This window comes from Excalfactoria chinensis, chromosome 3 (assembly GCF_039878825.1).
Source record: "Excalfactoria chinensis isolate bCotChi1 chromosome 3, bCotChi1.hap2, whole genome shotgun sequence".
NCBI classification, from domain to species: Eukaryota; Metazoa; Chordata; class Aves; order Galliformes; family Phasianidae; genus Excalfactoria; species Excalfactoria chinensis.
Window position 1 is genome coordinate 56,568,761 of NC_092827.1, and position 24,861 is coordinate 56,593,621.

Genomic DNA, 24,861 nt, shown 5'->3' on the forward strand with positions numbered 1-24,861 from the left:
CAACCCTTTGAATGAGGGACATCCGCAAGGACCGACTTGCTCTGACCCTGTGCTTCTGCTTGTACCCTCCTGAGCATCCACACTAAGCAGGGACTTGATTCTCCTCCGTACCAAGTAGGTTGCACATCGCAGAACATTTCAAATATTTATTTTCAAAAATGTTATGAAGATCAGCTGGTTCTCAAACTCTCGTGACCCAGATCTCGTAGCATCAGCTGTACAACTGAACAAAATACAACAGCCTCTCTCTGAGGCAATTCTCCCTCTTCCTTTATATTTTTTTTAACCCAAATGCCCAAAGCACTAACAGTGCCGCTGGCTCTCTGCACATGGATTTAGCTTCAAAGCTGCTCTGCCTACGCTGAGCTAGCTGCGCAACAGACCTGAATGGTTACAGCAAGGACCCTCCGAGGCTACTGTTTCGTGTTGTATTTGGCTCCTCTTTCCTCTGAATGCCTAAGAGTAACAGATTATCTAAAATAGATCCACAACTCCACTTCTTTTGTGCGGCTAATGTCAGCATATACTGAAGGAAAAGGAGCAAGAAAAAAAGCTGAGTATTAGAGAGAACAGGCCTGTACTCTCTGCAGCATCTATACCTCAGCGGGATTTCATGTACTGAAGCTGAAACACACTGGGAAAGCCTTTCTCTGTAGAGAAGTGCAGTCCATTCAGTGACACGAGTTCTTTTCTAGCCAACAAAACAAATCTTGAGATCTTTGCTTGCTTCCTCCTCTACTAGTTTCTATGTCCTGCTGTGTTTTTATTTTAGAAAAATAGTTTCAGTTCCCCTCATAGACGGCTTCCTTCAATGTTATGATAAATTTAAACTCACACTTTGTCATTTTCATCCGTAGTGCCCTGATACAAAGGACTCAGTAAAATGCTACATCTTGTATTTCTGTTTCTTTGTTTCCTGTCTGTGTAGTTAAATAAGGATTCTTTAACTCAAACTTCGGCTGATTCACAGTGATTGTCCCTGAACAAACTGCTGGGAGCTGTGCTGGAGGGGGATGGGCAAGGGCAGATACAGCAAAGCACAGCATCCTTTCATTTTCAGTACTGCTGCTCAGTTTTAGAAGGAGATGAATTTCCTCCTCACCCTCCTTTGTCAGCCTTAACTGTCTTTTTGGGAATGACAAGGAAACACAGCACCTTCTAATTTTTGCACTGGGAAATATTCTAGACATGCTATGTTCATTTCAGACCGATAAACATTTGGGCTACAGGTTTCACTTCTTCTACTGAGCGTACTCCTCCATCTTCTAAACTCACTTTACAAAGTCACCTACTTATGTTTTAGGCAATCAGCACTGGGGTACCTGATAAGTCTAAGTTTTAATGAGGGAGAGGAATTATTTATGGATTTACACAAGGAAATGTAGCTAGGAAGATTTTAACTAAACACTTTCCCAAATCCTTATGCTGAAAAATACAGAAAAAGATCTAAGCCTTATCACCAGCAGTAGTACAAAATGCAGCCTGCAAACCACCTGGAGAGGTTGCTGAGTCTCTGACTCTCAACTTCCCATTTTCTACCAGTGAAGTGAAATAACAGAAGTTATTAAATGCTTTTCGGTTATTGCCTTCCACAGGGAACTGCTGTAAACATTCCAGCAACAACGTTCTCCTGGCATTAACACAAGGTGATCTGCCTAACAATACTTCTGAAGTTAAGTATTAGCAGAATTATTCTGTTGCTCAGAAAAGTCTAATAACCAGCAAATCAAAGGAAAATTTTCTTCTTCCACAGGCAGTCCAGATGCCAGTGTAATAGAATAATATTTACTACACCTTAAGTGCTTAAATTTCTCACTGCTGAAGATTTTTCCTTAAATATCACTCATGGCTATCAAATCTTTTGAGTCTTAAATTAAATTAATTAAGAAAGAAAACTGTGTGGTTCCAAACATCACACTGTACATGTAAAAAGATCAGCCAAAATTAATCACTTCCAGTTTTGATTTTTCAGAGAAGATGAAAACGGTAATGCTAACAACTTATCTGGCATACAGGATTAACAACAATAGAAGAAAGAGCGTGTGCCTCCAGACTACAATGTCTGGCAGTGGGGATACACCACGCTCTCAGCTCTCTCCATCTGCCATACATTCAACATGAGCCACATCAGAGCAGCCATCTGAGATCCACTCATTAGCCCAGCATCTGCCATCCTGCCTCCAACTGAAGTTGTACTGAAAAACAGCCATGCTAAAAATGCAGCTTCAGAGTCATGGCAATCGATGTGCAGGTAACAGGATCTCATCTTTAGATCAGTGGACAATCCTAGTGCTGGCTGCCTCACCTCATACAGCACAAGCACATCCTTGCAGAATTCTTTCATTTTGACTACAACAACGTAACTCTTTGAGTCTTAAAGGGTATGCCAGCAGACACATCTCGAGCAGCGATCAGATATATAACTGTGGGTCACGTATCTGATCTGACTCAGTTCAGGAGCCAGATCAAGTTTAAAAACAATGTATTTGTTCTTACAGATTGTCTAGTATTAGCAAGACACACTTCTAAAGATATAAACTGAAACCTAGAGAATATCATCTGCGTTTAAAAAATGGTTGTGTAAGAGGCTGCATTTTTTTCACTTACCAGGAGATGGCGGCTGAATCTTAGGTTGTTTCTTAGTATCTCCAGTGCTGAACACTTCTGGAGGGGGCTCCTCCCCTCGCTCGATCTTGCACTCGAAGGCAAACAGGTACTGAATATACTGTTTTTTCAGGGAGCTGGCTGCACTGCTCGAAGTGCCAACGTTCAATGTTGTTGCAAGCTCACGCCACTTCTTGTTTTTATTAACCTAGCACAATAAATGGCAGAATCATTGGTTTGCAGCAAAGTGGTTTGTTTAAAAGTCGGGAGACAGAAAAAATAATAATAATAAAAAAAAGTACTTAACATCTTGGTTTACTTTCTTTATTTTCCTCTTCTAACTAATGCTCATTACGCCCACATGCAGTAATGCATAGACAGCATTTACAGTTATAAAACCATTAAGGAACCTGCTGATAGCTACATAAAAAGCTTTGCTTGTACAAAGTCTTCTGCATGGTGCATCTTTTAAATGCCTTGCACTCTTCCAGGGCCTCTGCTCGTCAGTTAGCAATTTATCTCCAAGCAAATGCACACTCACTCTCACTCTGACGCCCACCCACACCCACCCCATTCTAATTAAAAAGCAGCTTCTGAAAACTAATTTAAAAAGCAATAACAGCATTATTCTGCAATTTAAGCGTTTGAGCACTGATATGAAAAATATTTTTTTCTCCAGAATAGCTACCAGCTGTCAGACAGTTTAGCCTATAATTCCTGGTTTGAGTCCTTTCACTTCACAGCGTCTTGCAGGGACAGATCAATGATCCTTTGGCTAGATGAGATGCAGAGTGGAGCAAGGCCCTTTAATTAATTATGGCAGACTTCAAACACACAGGGCTAGTCCAGCAACACCCTGTACTGCAGTGCTGACTGCACAACTCTGCTGTGAGTCTTGTTTGCAATGCAAGGCTGAGAATATCCAAAGATCCTCTTCCTGAGTTTCTCAAACACAGTTCATCTGTAGTAACAGCTTAGTTCTCTTATCATCCTGGATGATGCCACTGGCTCATGCACCTGTATCAGACAGGGTACTGTTTTTGCTGTATCATCTGATGCCCTGAAGTTCATTCAACCAGTTGTGCAATTTTTAGGTATGGTCCAAGGATGGGAGGGAGCACTGACATAAATGGGCTTTGAGCATCTGGGCCTTTGTTGAGGAAGAATCCCAATTCTTGCATGCCATGATGCTTTGTACTTGTCCTGAGGCCTGAGATTTTATGATTCCATCTTAACTACACTAGCCATAAAGGTTATCATTAGCTATACGGTTCCTATGCCCTTCTGCTAGCAAAATAAATACTTCTTAAATTTCCCTCTGTGTTTAATAACATCAGTACTGCTGCCAGACTTCTGAGGATTAAATAGCAGGCAGATTGGCATGGCTATGCAAAGTGTTTTTATTTCTCTGGTAGATCCCGCAAGAACTCAAGAGTTAGAGAAGATATTTTCCATAAATTGCCCCTGCCAAGGCTTGAAATCCAACTAGACAGCCCTTTGTGCCTACTGACGTACAGCTAAGTGGTACATAATGAACACACTGCATAATGCAAACAGAAATATACAAGCCTAAATGCCCACTACATTGCCATTTAAAAGAAGGCTGCCAGCAGCTGGCCTGCTCATGTTGGGACCCCATCAAAAGCACGTATTTGGAGAGCATGTACTGCTGCTGCACAGCGATGTTCCCTGTCACTCTCTGGGCAGAATCAGGAGATGTGCAGCGTAGCAGCTGGAGTAACAACTTTTTAGGAGAGTGTCACTCAGATGCATTTAAATAAATCTCATCAAGGAAAGCACTCTGCCTCACAGTAGGCCCAAACAGATAAATGTAGTGATCATTCATGTGGGCATACCAGCAAAACCAGGAGACCTTACTTTCACTGTCAATTCTTATCAGTTCCGTAGCACACAATTTTGTAACTCAAGATCCTTCAAAAATCAGTCTAAGTGAACAGCATCTACTCTTTGGCAAAGCATATTATGTCTGTCATTGCAAATTAACACTGAGTGCCCCAAAATAAAACAAATTTCCATGTAATAAGCAAACACTAACAACTCTCTAGAACACCCCATTTGTCCCCCCTGCTTTATTTTTCATTCTAAGAGTCGTGCTGTGGGCACAATCAGGCTGTATGAGGCAGAGCAGCTGCATGATACGATTTACCTGTAATAAAGTTTCTCAGCTAAAAGTAATCAAATCTTTATGATGCTGGGGGGCATGAGCTGATCACTAAAAATGTCAGGATACCATCTCTTGCCCATATATAGCATTTAACAACAGGCGAGGTGAAGTGTATTAGGTTTCTCTGCCTTCCTCTAATAACAGGAATAGCTAACATTTCTGGACTTGGGTCAGTGATTTAATTCAGCAGTCAAGTCCTGTGTTGTGAAGCGTACTATTAATAACAGCAGTAATAATGGTATTAATTAATGTTGGAAGTTTCTTTCTTGAGCTAACCAGATAGATCATTAAAATCTGCTCATTTTCTAAGGAGCTAATTTGACTTGCTATACTTTTGAGATAATATTTTCTAATTATTGTAAACTGATATATATTTAAATATAAAATACTGCATAGATATCTATCTATACCCCTATCTTTAAGCCCTAGACTTGCAAAGCATTGAATATGCAGAAATGCTCTTGAATTCACAGAAAATAAAGATCTCAGCGTTTCACAGTAGCTTCTAGCACCTGGCCAGACTGACCCTGTAGATGAAAAGGATGCTTTGTCTTTGTAAGCATTAGGAAAGGAGAACTAATATCAAACACAAAACCTAAGTTTGTAGATACCAAAAATTCACTAACTTTTGATATTGCCAGACAGGGAAACACATTGTTTTGCTCTGTGGAGGTCAGTCATACAGAACCCTATGTATGTTATTTCCATGCATTCCTTTGCTAAAGTTCCAGTTAACTGGTGAGAACACAAATGAAAGCTTCTTCCATCTGTGGCACAACCAAGTGTGCTCAGGAAGAACAAGGTCACAGATGCTGTACATTCTCTATTCTAATGTAGCACTTATTTATTCTCAGCTCTTCCTACTTTCATTTCCCTTCTTTGCAACTAAGAAATTCATCTCTCCTTTGTAATGATTATGTTTGTACTGTAAACCGAAGTATCCTGTGTTTTCCAAAGACAGGAAAAGCACACTCTGTGTCTAAGACACAAGTGCACTGTATAGAGACAAATGGAAATAAAAGATTTGGGATGAAGGACTACGTTTTCAAGAATCAGTCTACCACTTCTCTGGAGAAATGAACTGATTTGCCCCAGAGGCAGTACATCTATCTGGGAAGGTTGGTTTCTAAATCTCTTTTCTTTCTGCTGTTTCCTTACAGCTCTATCATCTGCTTTCTACATGTGAATTTGATGCAATGGCCTTTTCCTTTCCCCTTCTCTTAGCAGCATTACTGGAATACCCTGAACATGCAACAACAATGAACTGTCTACACCGGTGATCGATTTTCTTTCAAACTGTAGACTTTTAGAGCAATCACGCAGCCCAAGATGAACTCCAGACAAATATAAAAGCATAAATATGATCAAACTCTACTTAATTCTGTTTTCAGGGCTGTAAATGCGATTGTCTAACCAGCAGGAAATATTCTAGAAAATGGTGTGCTGACTTCTCCAAAGATTTGCTGTGAGGCACCTCTCACCTGCGCTAAACCTCCAATCTCTTTGACGCAGACGTACAGCCTGAACAGGTCCAAAGGCTTCTTGCCTACAGCTGGCAGACTAGCCACAGGCGTGCCCCTCTCCTCCATGAATGTCAGGTACCGGTCTACCCACATCTTGCGCTCTGGTTCATTTCCAAGTTCATAGACTTTTGTGATCTTCTCTCCAGTTGTGGTAGAGGAACTTGATTTCTGCATGGCAAAAAGAAACAAGAGTTGGGGGAAGGGTGGGAAGGGGAGGGAGAAGAAAGTAAGAAACTCACAACATTGAAAAAGAGAAGATGTCAAACAAACTAAAGCTATCACACAACAGTCAGGAATGAAGGCTACTAGTTCAGGCACAAACAGTACATTCTGTCCATATACTGAAAATTCAGCTTTTTAATTAAAAGGGCCCAAACTCCCCATTCTCATGTTTCTTTAACCAATCTGAACTTTGGATCCCAGAAGGCAAGTTTCTGATGTTGCCTCATTTCATTTTAATAACAGGTATCTCTCACATAGTGCTTCTCATCCACAAAGTGCTTTGCAAGCAGTAATTTGAGCAAAATTGAAAATAAGTTTGTCCCACACAGCATATACTAAAAACAAACTGATGAACGTTCTTTTTTTCCACCCTAAAAAGGGCTAGAAGACCTAGAAGTGTTTCAATGGAACAGCAATTGCACCAAGATAGCCTAATACATGAAATACAAAAATATAGTACACTGGGGAGTGGTACCCAATTTAGAGAGTCATAAATGGTAATGCTTTACTGTCTGTTTGCACCATTGCTGTCTGAGAGAAAGATGATTAAGAGTGCCTACAGTACAAGGAGATTGGTGGCAATGCTCTTTGAGAACCGTGAATCAGCTGCCTGAGTCAAAAATGCTCAGGAGTAGGTAACACTCTCCTCTCTTAAAAGACAACAGAAGATGGCCATTTCACATATCCTGCCTTGGGAAGAGAATGTGCATTGCGACCTGAGCAAAAATGGGATTCACAGCAATCAGAGCTGAAGCACCATCAGGAAAAGTGAAAGAAGTGGAAAGAGCAAAAGTGCAGGCCTGAACCCTTTCTCTTGCTGCTATTCTGACAACAGCTAACAAAAGCTCATCCTGTCTCGACAACCTTTTCTTCTTTTTTCAAGGGACAGAAAGAGCACTGAGGCTCCTACACAAGCTGGAACACGTAACTTCTCACCATATCCTCTTTTTGCAACTGAAAGCTGGGCTCTGTGCCATGTGTGGATGGACCACACACCGTCTAAGGCCTCTGATCGAACAGCAGAGAGGAGCTGTTACCTCTGATGGCAGACCCTCCCACTTGTACAGGGTGAAGTGATTTGCCCTGCACTGGAAGATGGAGAGGCTTAGAACTGAACACAAGAGAGAAAGACTGATATAAAGCTTTGGGAAAGGAGCCAAATACATGAAGGGAAACATACTATTTGTATAGTAAAATCCTAAACTTGCTTGTTGACTGCAGTAGGCGCGTCAAAATCATATAGTCAATCACTCTTCTCCTTTGCCTTTCCTTACTTTGAACAGGAGACAGTACTGCTCTAAAGGAAACAACGCCTTAATTCTAGTCAAACACTTCTAAACAAGACTCTAGAAGTGCCCCATGGATGCTACAGCACCAGCCACTTGTACATGCCCCCACACTGTGATGGTGAACGCTGGCACTTGACACCATGAAAAATGCAGCATAGTGCCATGCCACTGCCAATGATTTTAAAAGCATTGCCACCATTCATCTTGCACATTAGCCTGGAAAATATGACAGTCTCTGTATCTCCCTCCAGCTGAAACTTGGCAATACTGGAGGAGAGCCAGGAGAAAAGAAACACGAAGCCAAGAGAGTGTGATCCAACAGTTCCATGAGCCATTGCTGTTCTTTCCAGTGAATGGATATTCATTTTAATTAAATAAATAGCCTCCCGTAAAGTTTTGTGCTTTACTTCCTGATATTGCAACTCCCGTGCAGTAGTCCTTTCTACAGTCAGATAATATTACCTTCTTCACTTAGAAACAAGACACTGCCTTAAATTTACTTCAGTCAGATTCAGTCGTGTTACAAATGCTAGTAAAGTCAAGACTGAATTTGTTTTACTAATATTAAGAAGCTGGCAGGAGAATATTCTGATACGTCCTGCAGATTTTGAATATGCAATTGAAGCACAAACTTGTCCTGTAATGGCAACCACTTTTCTCAAAAAATCACTTGCTATGTATTCAGGTGTTTTAGAGAATTAACTGTTTTCAATAAATATACTTTGTCAAAGATTTTTTTTGTTGGTGGGCACAGTGAGGGCAGTAGGCACGTTATATTGCTACTAGTATGATTTTGTAACATAAGCAGATAGATGATTTCATAGACTCAAACAGCAGAGTAAACCAATGCTACTCCTCTACCAACTGCAGTAATAACAAATCTACTTTACTGTTCATCAGCATTACCGGTAATTTTAATTCACACTTAGGAAGCCATGGAACTCCAGTAAAAATCAGGGTAGGAAATTTCAGCTTTTACCCAGGAAATACTGTATGCCCTTCTATTTTAACATGCAAGGCAATAAGGAAGTTTCTGTTTCAAATTTATGGTAGCTCACCATTAAGAATGTTCAGATTTACCAGTTTTATGTTTTGATTTTTATACGGTAAGATTCTCTTCTTCAAATCAGACTCAGAGCAGAAAGGAAATGAGTAAAGAATTTTTCATTCTGGGTTCTTCCACTGTATGTCTCAAATAATGCTGCTATTCAGCAATGCAGCAGCAGGCTCTAAAATGACAGTATAATCTGAAAACTTTTCACAGCTTACAGAAGGTAAGAAGTGTTTCTTACTGTGTTAGCTTTCAGGTTGTCAGGCTTTGTAAAATGGGCACAATTTTCTTCTAAAATGAAATGTTAACTTTAGAAGAATGCACTGGTGGGAAAAATGTTATTCCTCAAGAGTAAAGATCTTTTTCTCTGCTCCTTTTTTAATAAATGTAAACATATAAAACATATAAAAATGACAGATGTGTGCAAACTATTCTACACACAAGCTTCAGATCCACAAGGGCGCATTCAGCTGGAAGCCTAGATCTGCCTATAGGTCAATGTTAACTCCCAGAAAACACAGGTTTATTACAAGATGATGCCATTAACAGATCCTTAGCTGAAGTGAGTGCAAGCAAGGCAACACTGGAAGAAAAAAGATCACAAGCTTTTCTTCAACAAATGTTTTGTTCATAATTTTGGTGGTAAAAAACACTGGTGCAATCTCGTTGTATATTTCTTCATTAACTTAGCTGTATCCTACTCTGCCCTCAATTCCCAGTCATTCTACAGATGTTACTACCCATCTTTAAATGGATGATTAAAAAAAAAAAACACAACTAAACAACAACAAAAACCCAACAACAACAAAGAATGTAGATGCCAAAGCCAATTCCCCCTTTAAATTTGCCTAACCCCATTAAATTTGCCTAAACCCATACTTTAGTTTCAATACACCTATCCCTCATTAAAGTTGTGTAGCTTTAATACAGACTGTGGCATGGTGAAGCTATATAATCCTTCAGAGCAACAAAAATTTCTTAATTTGCAATTTTCACATTAAGGCAGTGGCAGTTGTTTCTGCACATCTCCCTAGCTACCTGCATCTACAGATCTACAGTTCACTTCCCCCAATTCAATAAAGCATTTACAAACACTACACAGTCCCTTTTCACTACAGAACAACGTGCATACACAGGCAGCAAAACCTGCTGCAGGCCAGTCTCGGGCAAATGCTGTTGCAGGACACAATCCTCTGCCGAGACACATCCTGAAGGACTCTGCAGACCCCTCAAAGCTAGCACTGCAGAGACACAGTGCTACTCAGGTGTCTCTACTGCCATATTCACATGTAACTACAAACAGTGGACAGCACTTAATGGGATTTTCATAACCTACTGTTTTACTCACGTTGCAGTGACCATGCACAGTGCATTCTCATTTTCAAATTCTCTTTTAAAGAATGTTAGACACTTAGCCACTGTAAGGGACACAGGCTACGTATAAAATTCACACAGGAAATGCAAGCTTTCATCTCAACACTTAAGAGCCCTCACAACATAATTGTGAACAATTCCTTCTTTACGTATTCTCATGCCTCCTTTCCACACAGAACTACTCAAAGAGAGGACTCACTCTGTAGGATCACGGGTAAACCAGGAGACCATTCACCCTTGCTTTTACCCTTTGCTGGAAAGGAGAAGTTGTAGCACAAGAAGCAACTTTGGGACTTAATGAACAAATCTGGTCTGTTTCCAAGCGTAACAAAACAACTGCAATCAATCTTCCAGTCTATGTCAGGCTGCTGTTAAGGTCGATGAAGTTATCCAATACACTGGCTTTCATAGGTAAAGAGAGATCAGCTAATTTACAGCACTTATTTTTCCATCACTCTAAAGCACTGTACTTATCCCAATCTCTGCACCAAGAAGGTAAGTCAAGCTAACGATGTAGCAGCACTCGAACAGAAGGGCATTCAGAAGAGAAAGTTTTACACTGAAAGCACAAACTTTGTCCATTTGTTTTTCCAAACAAATCTGCTATATTCACATGGAAAAAGGCTCCATGGTGGCTCTAGGATTTATTACGTAGTTCATACAGTGAGCTCAGGAACGCGCTGTAGAAGAATTTGATGGGTTAGACAACTTATGCAGTAGCCTTCTTGCTTTCCTCCAGATAAGCGACGGTCAAAACATTACTACGCAAACAAAACTAACCCCTCTTTTTTTGCATCCCGCCCTCTTATAAATGCTGTTAAGAACAAGATGAGCTTTTGTGGGAACAAGTAACATCAGCTGCCTTCTGAGACTCAAAGTTGCTGCCAAATAAACATCAAAACATCCAGGTGGTGCACTTCATGCCATGCTGCCCCTCTGCTCAGGGCATTTGGTAATGTCTTTCCTCCAGTCGGCCTTCCTCTATTTTCCAAGACACACTCTTCAACATAAAACTTTGTGAAAATTAAGTTGTTACCAAGGACTTGTTGGTATTTTAAGAGCATGTTAACAATGGCAGAAAAAAACTTGATATTCCTCACAAAAATCTGTTGCAACATTTTTCTCAAGTGAGAAACTATAATTATTATTTTTAGTAGAAAGAAGAGGAACAACAAACATTTTCCTGATTAAAAAAAAAAAACAACAAAGAAGAATGGCCAAGTGGACACTTGCTCCCCAAAGGCCACATACTCTGCATTCTCTTTTTTTTTCTCTACGTATATACATGTACACAGATATTTCTACGCATATATATAAATACATGCCATTTATATTTTAGCTCCATGCATCTCTCTCAGGTTTTTCCTGGACGAGAATGACTAAACACGATTCACACAAAAATAGTTCTCTAAAAACTTACGTAAGTCATTTATTTTCCTACCCACAATCTGGGTGATTTCAAAACAACTGAATGAAGCAAATCAGAAACAATTTTGTCTTAGATTGGGCCCTGAGAACTCAATCATCGTATTTCCAAATACACAATTCCAAATTAAAAATGCTTCAAAAATACACATGGCAGCCTTTTTGTGGCACTAAGGCTACAATTCAAATGTTGCTGGATCTTAGTTTTTATTGTGTGGTTTTTTTTTTTGCTTTTTGCTTTTTTTTTTTGTTGTTCCCCCCCCTCCCTAAATAACACTAGCAAAGACAAGTGCAGCAACCAGAGTGAAATCAGTTGTGTGAAGGAGTTTGGGCCCAGGAACAGAAATGGAATTGTCCTTAACAACACAGTCGGCATGCTTGGAAGCTGATGCATTACAGGATGTTTTCTTCACAACAACTGCTTTATTACCAGACAGCACATTTGCATGATGCACGCGATTTTACTCTTTCTTATTTCAAAGTACTGTTGGGACAAATTTTGCCCTTGGATAAGCATGCTCAGGCCCCACTGAAGCCAGGCAGTGGAACTTACAGCCATGTGTCCAAGAGCAGAATTTGTACCCAGTGTTACAAAGAAAGAAAACTGTTTAGTGGATAAATAATGAAGAAAAGGACTTTATAAAACAAACAAGCAAGCATTATAATAGAATTAATTACAAAAAAAATAAACAAAAACCAAAAAAATCAGAGCCACTTACAGGGCTTGATGGAGTCTTTGGCCAGCCTGGGCTGCTAATGCTATCACTTTCATCTCCATGAAATGAGGAGATGCTAGCAGAGCTTGGGGACATTGGGGAAGGGACTGGCAGGTTGCCTGGGGTTGGGGGCTGAGAAATACCCTGAGAGCTGTAGCTATCCTGTGGTAGAGGAATAAAAAAAAAATAATATGACAAAGGCAGGGAAAACTGTATTAAAAACAAAAAAATTACATCCAGTTTAACAGAGTGACCGATTTTTTATATATAAAATATATATAAACAGAGAGACACATACAGAAAACACACACATATAAATATATTTATATATATATAAAGTATTAAAACAACATTGTTAATTAGTATAATTTGGAAAGTTTGCTGGATGCTTGGCTAAAGTCACTAAGCCACCATGCTTATTTCAAGCTCACATGGAATGCTAAGCATGGGTTTCCCCTTATGAAAGAAAGAAAAACAAGCTGGTCACCTTATTTTATCAAATAAGGCAAGAAAGCAAAATATTAAAGTATGCTGCTGCTGCTGAGCCGGCCAAAACAGGAAGCCATAACTGAAGGCAGAGAAAAATGGCTGCAAGTACTGAAATCAGGCAAGACCCTTCTTCCCCACCCACCTGGCACAGCTGAATCCCCACGCAACTTTTGGCTTGGGTAGCTTTGCCCCCGCAAGTTAAAATGCCGTAAGAACTAGTAACTTTCAGATCCACACAATGAAGGAAAAAAGGAAAAAAAAAAACAAAACCAAACAAACAAAGAAATTGCACGTGAATGGAAACGCATGCAGGAAAGAACAGAAGTGGGTAGGCCAAAACCAGAAGATGGACAACAACACAGCAGACTCCTGCGGGCTCAACCAACACCACGTGCGGAGTGGTAAATACCTTTGACTTGCTCTCAGGTTGAGGAGCTCCTTCTTCTTTGCCATCTGCTTTGAGAGGAAGGGGTAGTTTGGACTCACCAGATGTCATCATATCTGCAAGACCCATAGGTGCTAATCGAAAACAGGAGAAACAGTTAAGCATGACTGTGTTCGGCTTGCTAGGAAAAAATGCTTCCTGCTGCCAGACTGTGGTGACACGTGAAGCAGAGGTTATCCCACCTCTGTCCTTTCATTCTGGCATTTGGAAACCTGGACACCTCTTCAGTTGAAGTGAGGAAACAAAAGAAATGAACAAGGAAAGTATGCAAGCAACACACAACAGCAATAAAAAACACTTTATGCAGAAAATCATTTTTCACACCACTGGTGGTCTGCAGCTGTCCATGGGTCTGACCACTATGTTTTACCAGAGCAACAATCTACTCTACTAACTACTCCACTTTTCCTTTAGTAATAGACTAACACAGACGAAAACAATGCAGATTTTGCTTGCAATTTTGAATCTGAGGAAAAGGCTGAATTTCCCAATTATACTTCTGTATTAAAACAAGTGTCCAGGAGATAATCACTGTCCCTGTCCCCAGGGTGCATCCCTCAGCCTTGTGAGCCTGAACTAAAGAATTATGAGCTGCAAACTCTGCTCTGCTGGAGAAGTGGTAGTCAACTTGTGCCAAAACGAGGTGGAACTGTAATGAACACACAAATGTCTTGCTCTGACAGTGGAAAGCAGTTGCTTCTCAGGGGTGTGAGGGGTTTATGGTTTTGTTTTTTTCGTTTCAAGTGCTAAGCATAGTGTTATTGCCTCTGGCTTCCTGGATTTCTAGAAAGATGCAATAAGAAACATTCAGATAAATACACAGAAAATCCTGGGCAGTGCAGGTGCTAGGATGTGCCATGGCACCGAATCAATGCAAATAACCAAAGAACAACAGCAAGACATCAGGCACTTCTTTTCTGCAAAACAACAACAACAACCCCATGTGCTCAGCATTTGTGAAAGACTGGACTGTCTTCCCTCCCTCTCCCTCTTTTTTTCCTCTCCTCATGCCCTGCTTTCAAAGAAGGATCTGAGATAAATAAAGATAGGCTAGAATAACCTATAGGACAACAAAAAGGAAAAAATACAAGGCCCAAACTTACAAATTTTAAGAATCAGCAAAGAATAATTTATTAAAAAAAAAAAAAAAAAAAAAAAGGGAAGAAAACCAGAATGTGATCATTACCAGACTGGTCTGCCTCTGCAAAATGACAATGCTGGCTCACACTAGGCAGCAGGCATGCTGCATAGCAAGCCAAAGAGAGGAGGGGGAAAAGAAGCTTTAAAATGCTTCACAGATTGCCCACTACAAAATGATTATTGCACATATTCATGTATTACTATGTTTTAGAAAATAATTAGTTTTAATTACAGCAGTGAGAGCACGAGCAGGACTCTGGTGAATACGCTGGCAAGCTTTGCAGTGCTAATTTGCTAATATCTTTAGCATCACTGCAGGTTGAGACTATGGGTCTGCCAAAAAAACCTACCCAGCCATGTGCCATGTGAGTTTACAACTGTATGTTCAATATTCAGCTTTGAACGGCCAGTGTTTTTCATGGGCACAATTTCTTGCTTTTTTTTTTTTTTTTTTTTTTTACAGTATATTTGTAACCCAATCAAACCCTTAAAGTCATCACTACACATAAATCACAATCGAGATTTTCTTAAAATTTACTTGCAATACTTAAGATTTCAAGAATTGGAACAAAAAGCTTTTTTCAAGTGATGCAGCTGCAGAGAAAATCTATTGGGATCAGCTAAAAATGTTGTTATTTTTATGTATGTGTGCAAAACCTCAACAAAACAGCCAAGCAATATTATACTGGGAAGCCAGCATCCACTAACCGTGTGATTTGTATGCATTTTGCCCTTATAGTGCTTGAAGAACTGGGGTATTATGGAGTGAAGGATGGCAGCTTAACACATTTTAGTTTTGAGTTCTAGAGTTTAAAAAAAGTTACTTTTCTTTCAGATATGTTTTTTAAATACACATACAAAATGGTCAAATATATGCCACAGTCTGGTTTCGAACTGGGATGCAAAACTGTTATACGAAATCCTTTTTAACACATTTCATGCTGTGAAAGCACTAAAGAAGACATCTCAGTTTTAGTTAAAAGCAAACCAAAAATGACCCTTCCCCTCTAAAGCAATTTTAGAAAGGTCAAACAAAGTAACATTAAAAATCGTGCTTCTTCACTGGAATTCAGCATGGCCAAATTCTCTGCTGGTCTCTCCCTGTTACGACACTGGCGCATTACTTTTCTGTTACAAAGAACAAAATATTTCAGCCTATTCCTGGCAGCCCTATTTCCACCAGAGCTCCTTTACAAAATCTCTTTTCCAATGAGGTTTCAACTAAGATCTCATGTAAAGGGCAAGAACTCTAGGCTACAAGAAAACACAACCTGACTGTATTAGTTCTATCTGGGATTATAAAAACACCAACTCAATTCGTGCACTGCAGATTACCTGTTGTGTGACATATGCATATATAATTTGGCCTCTAACTATCAGGAGCTGGAGACAATTACAAACAAAAGACAAATGAAGTTTTCCAAATTCTTTTTCGCTTTGTGTTCTAAACTACTTGCTTCACAAATGTAATTTGCTTCTACCTTAAAGAGGAGAACTGCAGGAGTTTGACTACCAAACAGTAAGGTCTCCCTATAGCTTTTACCTAACATGTTTCCACAGCTACTTTCCATCCACTGCTGAAATGCTGTTTCATAACTTCTTGCAAATGTACTCTCCAGTGATTTGCAAACAGACACTCCTTCACTTTTCAGCAGAGCAGTACAGCCAGAACATTGTTTTGACCCCTTCTGAGCAGCAAAATACTGTTATTGTCACGAAACTGCTAAATTAAGACAAGCTCTCTTTCTACATAGGCACTGATAATTCTGCGTGTGAAGTGCAGACCGAAAGAGAAAACATTTTAGAGAAGAGGGTAACAGGAAAACCTTGACTCAGAAAGTGCTGTAGTGTACTGTGAATAGGTTTCAAGTACTAGCCTCTGGCTTATTATGAGAATTTAAGAGCTAGCATGGTTTCAAAAAGCAAGTATGGGTCAAGGTCCTGAATTAACTATTCCACACTGAATTTAATGTACTCAAAGGCATATATTGACATGAGTGAAACTGCAGCAAAGTATTCTTTTTTGCTAAAGGCTGTGCTATCAGTCCCAGAAGATGATGAAATACTGTAAGAGCAGCGATACACAAACATTGTTTTTCTCTTTATTGCTAGCGCAATAACAAATCACACTCTACAAAACAGAATATTACATCCTTTGTAAGACATTCCTCCCTCCCTCCTGCCCCTAGCACTCTCCCTCCAAAAAGAACAAAAAAAAAAAAGAAAAAAAAAGAACAAGAAAAAAGAAAAGCAGAAAATGTATGACTCATGTGAAGCTGGCAAAAGAATCCCCACTGCTTTAATACCCACAAAAAAAAGCACCAGAATGGGGACAACAGCATTGCCTCATATCCTCCTATGAATGGCCATTCCCCTGTGGGTCAAAGCACAGTCTGGGACACTCGGGCTCTGTTTCTGAGACAGGAATTTGGGCAGCCAGTATGTCAGCACCGTGCTTTCCATGTGCCTACCCAGCCTTCTGACTGTGGGGTGACCCAGGCACGTGGTTGGGGAAGTAGGGAAGTGAACTCCAAGAGCTGGCTGATTTGCAGTCACGCTGACTACCCAGTTATGGGCATCACCTGTTTGGAGTCCAGAGGATGCATTACTTCAGGTGCTGCCAACTGCTGGTGCCCTCTGAAAATTTTATTGAAATGGGCTTTAAATAATTGCTCATATGAAGGCATACATTAGGGCAAAAAAGAAAGAAAAAGGAAAATAAATGGAGGTCTTCATTAACCTGAAAAATGAAAACCAACCAAGCTACAAAACAGAGAAAAACAATTTATGCTTGTAAAAAATGCTTCACATTTATAAATATAATTGCTTTCTCTCTCACAGGTCCAGCCAAACAAACACAAAGTCAAAAACATATTATACATGAAAATGTAAGGCTTCGATTTACTTTTAAGAGCATCCTTTAAATTTCTTCAGCGCAAATAACTTTTCCTAGAAGATCATGTTTTATGTTAAGTATTCCTACATTACAGATTTGTCGGGAATAACAGAACTCAGAAAAATGAAAGGTTTCAGTACAGCGGAGGTGGCGGCAGTGAGGAAATGATCACCTTTTGACTGTTTTGTTCACCTTGCATGGGTAGAAGAGTGTATGAGTACAATATGGAAATCCATGAGATGCGGACTGCATAGTACTTCAAGTTAGTTTTCACTTGAAATACCATGGTTCACAGCATGACTTTTTTTTTTTTTTTTTTTTTTTTTTTTAAAGCCTGAATTAGAAAAATTGAGGGAAAAAGGATGTAAAATAAATATGGGAATGTGAATCCTCATATAACACTTCATTCATAGAGCAAAACCTACAACTGCATTTCACTACAATAAATAAAGCAAAACCTACCTTCCATCCCCAAAACAGGCAAAATCTCAAAACCCAGAAAACCAACAAGAAAGCAATCGCTCCCTGTTGCTTACCTTATTTTTGCATTGACCTGTAATTGAAACAACAGGTATCCATGCTCAGTTCATGCCAGCAAGTTAACCCTCTCACTTGACTCCATCAGCAGCTACTTAATTGCTTTTTTTTGGCCCTACACATTGACCGAACCCTGTTTTTTTCTGATTGACATGGCTTTATACTAGTGGGAGAAAGGCTCAGGAGCCAGCCAGGCTCTTTGTGTCATGGATAATACAATTTTTAACCTGTATGCAGGCACCATCTTTATGTTCTCCACCTCATCGCATGCAGTACCTGGATGAGAGTGCAGTGGCCCCAGCTCAAGCCAAATATATCTGAAGTGCAGTATTGACACTTATCTTAAGCTCAGCCCTTTGTTTCTTTGGCCCAGGCAGAACGAGTCAGCACGTGGGGAATGGCAGCATTCCCACTGCATGTGTCCCAGTAGTGTAGTCATGCTCCATTTTCTCTTTCCCCCCTGCACCAATGCATTCTGTGTGCTATTGGTGGCTGCAAAAGTGACAGAGTATAATCTAGATGCTCACACACAGAGGAAAAGAGGCGAGCTGAGCTCCTCCAGTTCATCGTGTGCTTACTTTCTATTGGGTAACCTTTGAATTAATAAAAGTGGAACAAAAGAAAACCTCACAAATGCACTGGCAGAAAAAAAAAAAACCCTGATAAATGTTTAAATTATTAAAAATCCAATATTTCAGAATGCATAACACAATAAAAAGCGTATGACTACCCCATACAAAAGACTGCTAGGATAAATGGCCTTGCATTGAACAGATTTCCACTGTATGAAATAACGAATGGCTGAATTATCTGAACAAAAAAACCTCTGTGAATCTTCCTTTAAACTGGTTATTCCTTAGGAATACATAAATCTTCTTAGGCAGGGCACTCTGCCATCTGTTTGCTGTTGGTTATTTTTGCAGCTCTGGGGGCCGAAGGAAAAGGGGGAAAAATTACTTCTGCTAATAGCAAAACAGAATTTATAGCACAGTTTCAATGCTCAGAAGTAATTTTATTTCAGCAAGCCAGACAAAACACATAACTACACAAACAAAACATAATATTACCTGGGACAGCTCTGGTGGGGGAAGAGCAAGCTATTATCTAATGGACTTTTCAATAGCTTTTCCCTCTTCATTCGGATGGTAGAAGTGTGCTGTCTGGATTAACCAAGAGCTTTCAGACAGACTGGAAAAGGCCTTTTTTTGGTTTTTCTTTTCCTTTTCCTTTTATTTTATTTTTTATATATATATATTTTTAACACTTACTGATGAACAACTTCTATTCAGTTTCTTCAGCTAACAGAACTGTAACAGTACTCTGGAAAGATAAGGCACTCCTAAGTATCTCAGGGGCTCCTATATACAGCAAAGAAATGCTCTGGTCATACTGGACACTAGAATTTCACTTGCTCATTTTCTGTCTAAGAAGCAGGGGAACGTAAAATTGGTAAGAAGGGAAAGCAGAGAAGAAGGCAAAAGATGAAGAAACAAAACAGGCTAAGCAGTAAGATACAATTTAAATAGTAAGGCATCTTTAAAGAAAGAAATAAACTAAATAAAAGCAAAAAGTAAAAATCCAACTTCTCCCCCAGAAAAACAAAACAATACACTAAACACAGTTTTCAGAAAGATCTAATGCAATCAGTTAAAGCATGCGCAAACCTCCATGACTGCACTAAGTATTTTGGAAGATCCACTTTAGAGTACTGAAACCACACCTGAACCCTCCCAGTGAAACAACTGGTCTTTACCGGAGACTGGAAGATAATTGTTAGGATGTCAAGATGAATATGGATTATAAAGCATATTTGCACAGAACTGTATTCACTTGTCTTTGAACTTGCACACAAATCTGCAAAGAACTCCAAATTCACAAGTCACAATGTGAAAGATAAACCCAACAGCTACGTTAAATATGCTTTGTTTGCAGAAGGAAGCTATGATTAAATTTCAACACTGATGTTTAAATAAGTAAATGAAGAAACCCTATAGATGGTTATACAAATTCTGGGAACACAGTAAATATGGCCTATATTTTCAGAACAGAGTAATTATTTCAAGTGTCCAACTTACAGCGTCTTCGAGTCAGAGCAGGTGCACATTGTTTCTTTAAACCAGCATCACATTAAATATCTGAAATTGCAACCTTAGGAAGAAAGACACTGAAAAGCAAATAGCAGCCTCTTCAAAGATGAGTTTTTTCTTCTCTATCCCTCTCTCGCAGACAAACACAGAAATGCACATTTACTTGCGAGTCAACACCTATGTCAAACTGGGTCCAAGTGCTGCTGTAACTTTCAAAACATTGTCCTGATCTAAATGCTGTGCAAAAGGACTTCATGAAAAATGTATGTGTTCTTGTACAAAAAAACGTGACTACCTTAGCCTAGTTTTGAATCACTCCAAACTACCCCATATGGGGGTGAATCAAATAAAAAATGCCATCCTCTGCCATCAGCTCAGGGCTGGTAACTTTGAATAGATATTTTGGAAGAAGGTCACTTCTGAAAGGTTACCCACCATTACCTGTTGAACTGTTCACCATGTTAGGTGCCATGCTGTATGGAGGAGCCTGCGGGTTCATCAAGCCCGAGCTGTTGTTCATCGGCTGAGTGTAGGGGGAGCTGGAACCCATAATACCACTCTGATTCATGGCAGGAAAATTGCCTTGCCTACAAAAAGAAAAAGCACACACACAGTGTCTCGTTACGTACCTCATTGCAGAATATGCTGTGGTTGAATCAGTTACTGTACATCTAAGACAGAACTGGATGGAACACAAATTTCAAGAAACTGAAATACACAGGGTGTGTTTTTATAGTCACGATCTATCAGCACAAAAATATAGGTCATGTTATTTATCCTGCCTAGGTTTGGCACAAAGGAATTTCACAGTGAACAAAAAATCTGACCAGGTAATACAAGACCTCACCTGCCACAGCTCAGAACACAGGGAAATGACCAGGAGAAAAACAGGCACCATGGAATCTGTTTCAGATTTGTTTGTCTGATATTATCAAACACACCTTGTTTCCTGTAAACACTTCCAGAGTTAGGGTTCAAAACCAACTGCATGCAAGCATATGTCTTGAGTGTGATTCATGACCAAAAGTAGCATTCACAGAAGTCCCAATGAAATCATGTAAATGTAACTTCCTGCTTCGCTTTTCCTTCAAAACAGACTTTGTGTGTGGATGTTTTTGCTTTGTGTTTCTTTTTTTTAATCATGCAACAGATGTTCCTGTTTCCACTATTGATTTCAGGCCCAAAGTCATAGTTACTTAGCAAATACCATTAAAGTGACCAAAGACGTGACTGCAGCATTGAACAAAATGTCCATTTTGTTGCACGTGCTGTTTAGGTCCCAACTTTCAAAAAGCTCTTTACATACTATATGCTGTCAAAACAAGAAACCTCAACAAATCTATTTTGGTTTTGAAAGTTAACCGTGAATCTGTAAAATACTTCCATAATTGAGATTCATCTTTGTCTGGAAAACTGGAAGAATTCTCCACATCTTCAAAAATGAACATTTCAGACCAAATATTTTTAAAGACATAACTTCAGATACTTTTCAGTACTTGTAATGCTTCATCCAACCTCAAAAATAGCCATTTACTCTTTTTGTCCACAATTCATTTATCTACCTTTTCTTGGTATCATTAAAGACTACACATTTTATGACATGTATATGGACATCAAGCCACACATTTAAAATTGTATCTCTAAGTAAAAGCACACACACAAATATACTTATTTGTATACTGACAGCATGGATAGGAAAATAAAAAAAATCAGACCTCTTTCTTCACTGAGCCCTTGTGAATTTATGCTGTCTTTCTAATACATAAGATAAAAAAGGAAACAGCCACATTTTGTCTTCCATAGCTTCAGTACCTGTCTGCTTTTTGTCTTCCTCTCAAGAAAAAGAGAGCATTTAATTTTACTATATAGATGGTGGAAACTGAATGTCCTTGTATCAAGATCCAGTTTTGCTATAAATTCTGCTTTTCGCTTTTGCAATTATTTCAATCAAAACAGACAAAAACCCAGGCCAACAACCCTGAATAACTTCAATGGCTTCTTGTCATCCCTAAACTCATGGCAGATTCTTAACACAATTGGTTGAAATCAATTTTTTTTTTATGAGGTAGAGGAGGGAGACCATTAAAGCAATATTTGGCCTAATTTTTCATGACACACTGTGAATTTCTTCAAAGGAAAAGAGAGCGTGTTATCTAAATAAAGCATATTTTTCCAAGTCAGTTTTGTCCTTTGCTCTCTGAAGACAAACTTTTCTTCACTCTTGCGAAGAGGCAAAGGCTTTCTTTTGATATGAAGGAGACAACTGCCATACAATGTCATTTCCCTGATGAAGCTGGTAATGCATAGCGGAGGGAAAAGATTTAAAATGCACAGTGGTACAATGCTCCAAGGGAAAATTACAAAGGGAAAAGAGAAGAGCAGGACCATTTGGCAACAGCTTTAAGAGATTTCAGTCATACAAGCAAGCTTTTATTATGTAAATATTGTATCTTAAAACCCTCCTCCCCCTTTTAATTTAGTAAAAAATTTCTGTATCTCAATAAATGCTTGTGAATTGAAAAGTTCTTTCCATGCTGGATAAGTGAGATTCTTCCCATTACTGGGCAAAGATATGAACGAAGATGAAGAAAGTATATATGTGCATTTTTACATTTTAAAAAAGGAATAATAGTTCTTGAAAGGTTCTTTTATGGAGTGAAGATGGAATTCTGGAAAAGACAGACATCTCTACAGGTATCTGCCTCTCCAACGTCCTTCATTTGCTTAAAAAATACACAGGAGTCTTGTACCTTGCAGGTAAGCTGAAATTGGTCTCCATCTACTAATATTTCAACACTATTATGTCCGATAACATATGTGTATCTTCTAAGCTGTGGGTCTGTTTGTTGTCTCAAACTGAGGTACAACCTATTTCGTGTTACCCACTTTGGACATCAATCTCAATTGTAGTTCATGAAAGCACTCTGCTGCACAACAGCTTTAAATCAAAAAGTAGGAAACTATTTCCAATTGAGACAGAGTGGAAATTAAATAAAAGGGATATACTAGCTTTGGCCAGGACAGTAAGAAAACAACCAAAGTCTACAAAATTGCTCCTGTACCTCGAAAGATCTAATTTTAAAATTCTACCTAGATAAGCAATGCCTTTCCTTGTCATGCTCCCGTGTAAAGTCACACTTAGAAGGGGTACCACACTGTATCTGGAATGAGCCCAGCAAGTGATGGACTCAGAACCATCCTTGCACAACTCTGCTCTTCCCCCCTCCCCATGAAAGCATGAACTGAGAGTATGCAGGAGCTAAGTCAGCAACTTTGAAAGGTCACATCCTGTAAAAGTTGTTTTATTCTGAGATTAGGTGCAGTGTGCAGTACAGAACTTCTACACATATTATTCTGCTCTATGATGGCCTGGAATTGAAAGTTTCTTAAGGGAGAAATAATCAGGTATTACTTCAGCCTTTAATTCTCATTCCACAGTGAGCCTCCTTTGAGTAAAGATTGCCGACTGTGACAAATTGTGCTGCATCAGTGCTGTAATATGAAGTGGAGTCCATTAAGAACTGAGCTGAGATCACCAAATTCATTTTGATTAACCTCCAGGTCGCTAAACACTTATAAATATGTTACATAGCAGCTGCTAAACATATTTATATATGCTTAAGGTCACAGCATCATCTGTTGGTTGTTGGAGTTAAGTCAAAAATCTTATGTTTCCTTCTGTGCTGCTTTTAAGTAAAGGAATATCCGATGTACTATTTAAGAAGTAGTTATCTCAAAAACATACTACTATATTCTGTCCTACATCTCCCAATTCCCTCCCCCATTTTTCTGGGACGCTAAACAAAAATAAACACTTTCAAAAACTGTTTGCTGTACACGCAGTGACATCTAATGGCAAAAATTCAAGTGACTGCCTATGAATTCTATGGCTTACTTACTACAGTTAAGTATATGATTTCACAGTATCACAGAATCATCTGAGTTGGAAGGGACCTTTCAAGGTCATCTAGTACAACTCCCCCCCAATGAATATGGATACCTACAGCTAGATCACATTGCTCAGAGCCCCATATTTACCATACAAACACCAGTAGTTGAGTTGCTTACAGATAAAACAAGTGATAATTAGGAATAATAAGAAATAAAGAACCATTTATGTTGAGTATTATGAAAAATGTCTAAATGGTGAGATGCAGTTGCCCTCCAAGGGAGAGAATGAAATTCCTGTACCTGACATGTATGCACGTGCGCACACACACAACACAACACAACACATCAGAAAATGCTGTGGTCAGAGAAATCCCGTGTTATATATGAACCAGATGACCTGTCAGATATTTTCCAGCTGTAACTTGTCCTATACAGTGATTCCAGACCATATATTTTTCTGCATTTAGAAGAAAAAAACAGCTAGGTAATAGAAATTTAGGATTATGCAATCAGCTTAAACACTACACTTAAGCATACATACTTCTTTGTTCTGCCCTGCTTTTACAAGTACAGCTCCAAGTATTCTGCAAATGGAAGAGATTAAAAATGGGAAGGGGAGGAATCTGCTTACTACTCTGTTGAGAATGCACTAATTTACAGCACTAGCATAATGTCAGAGCCAGTTGATATGCTCAAGGAAACATGTGCCACCCAGGGGGACCCAGAAAGGCTAGAGGAAAGTGCTGATGGGAACCTTATGAAATTCAACAACAGGTACACCACACAGAGAAGAGTGAGGCCCCTGCAGCAGTGTGGCTAGGGCTTGACTGGGTGGAACAGCTTTGCTGAAAAGGCTCTAGGGGTGCTGGCAGACAGGGTGCTGAGCAGGAGCCAGAATGATTAACTGAAGTAACGTTCAGAGACAGTCCTTAAGATGGATGGAGTATTTGTTCTGGAGGGGCTGAGGTACCAGGGCTGGTTCAGCCT

The 24,861-nt window shown here is 39.4% G+C and overlaps 1 protein-coding gene across 6 annotated transcripts in view; it reads right to left on the reverse strand.

The window, feature by feature from the left end:
• The window catches only part of ARID1B (AT-rich interaction domain 1B), a 311,674-nt gene that overhangs the window by 19,765 nt on the left and 267,048 nt on the right, over window positions 1–24,861 (reverse strand). For 4 of the 6 annotated variants that reach the window (XM_072331165.1, XM_072331166.1, XM_072331167.1 and 1 more), the window contains 5 exons: window positions 20,425–20,570; window positions 13,288–13,397; window positions 12,393–12,551; window positions 6,271–6,480; window positions 2,608–2,812 (listed from right to left, as the gene is read on the reverse strand). In XM_072331165.1, the coding sequence (XP_072187266.1) occupies window positions 2,608–2,812; window positions 6,271–6,480; window positions 12,393–12,551; window positions 13,288–13,397; window positions 20,425–20,570 (830 nt within the window). The remainder of the gene's footprint in view (window positions 1–2,607; window positions 2,813–6,270; window positions 6,481–12,392; window positions 12,552–13,287; window positions 13,398–20,424; window positions 20,571–24,861) is intronic. The other 2 variants (XM_072331169.1, XM_072331170.1) reach the window with 1 other exon arrangement.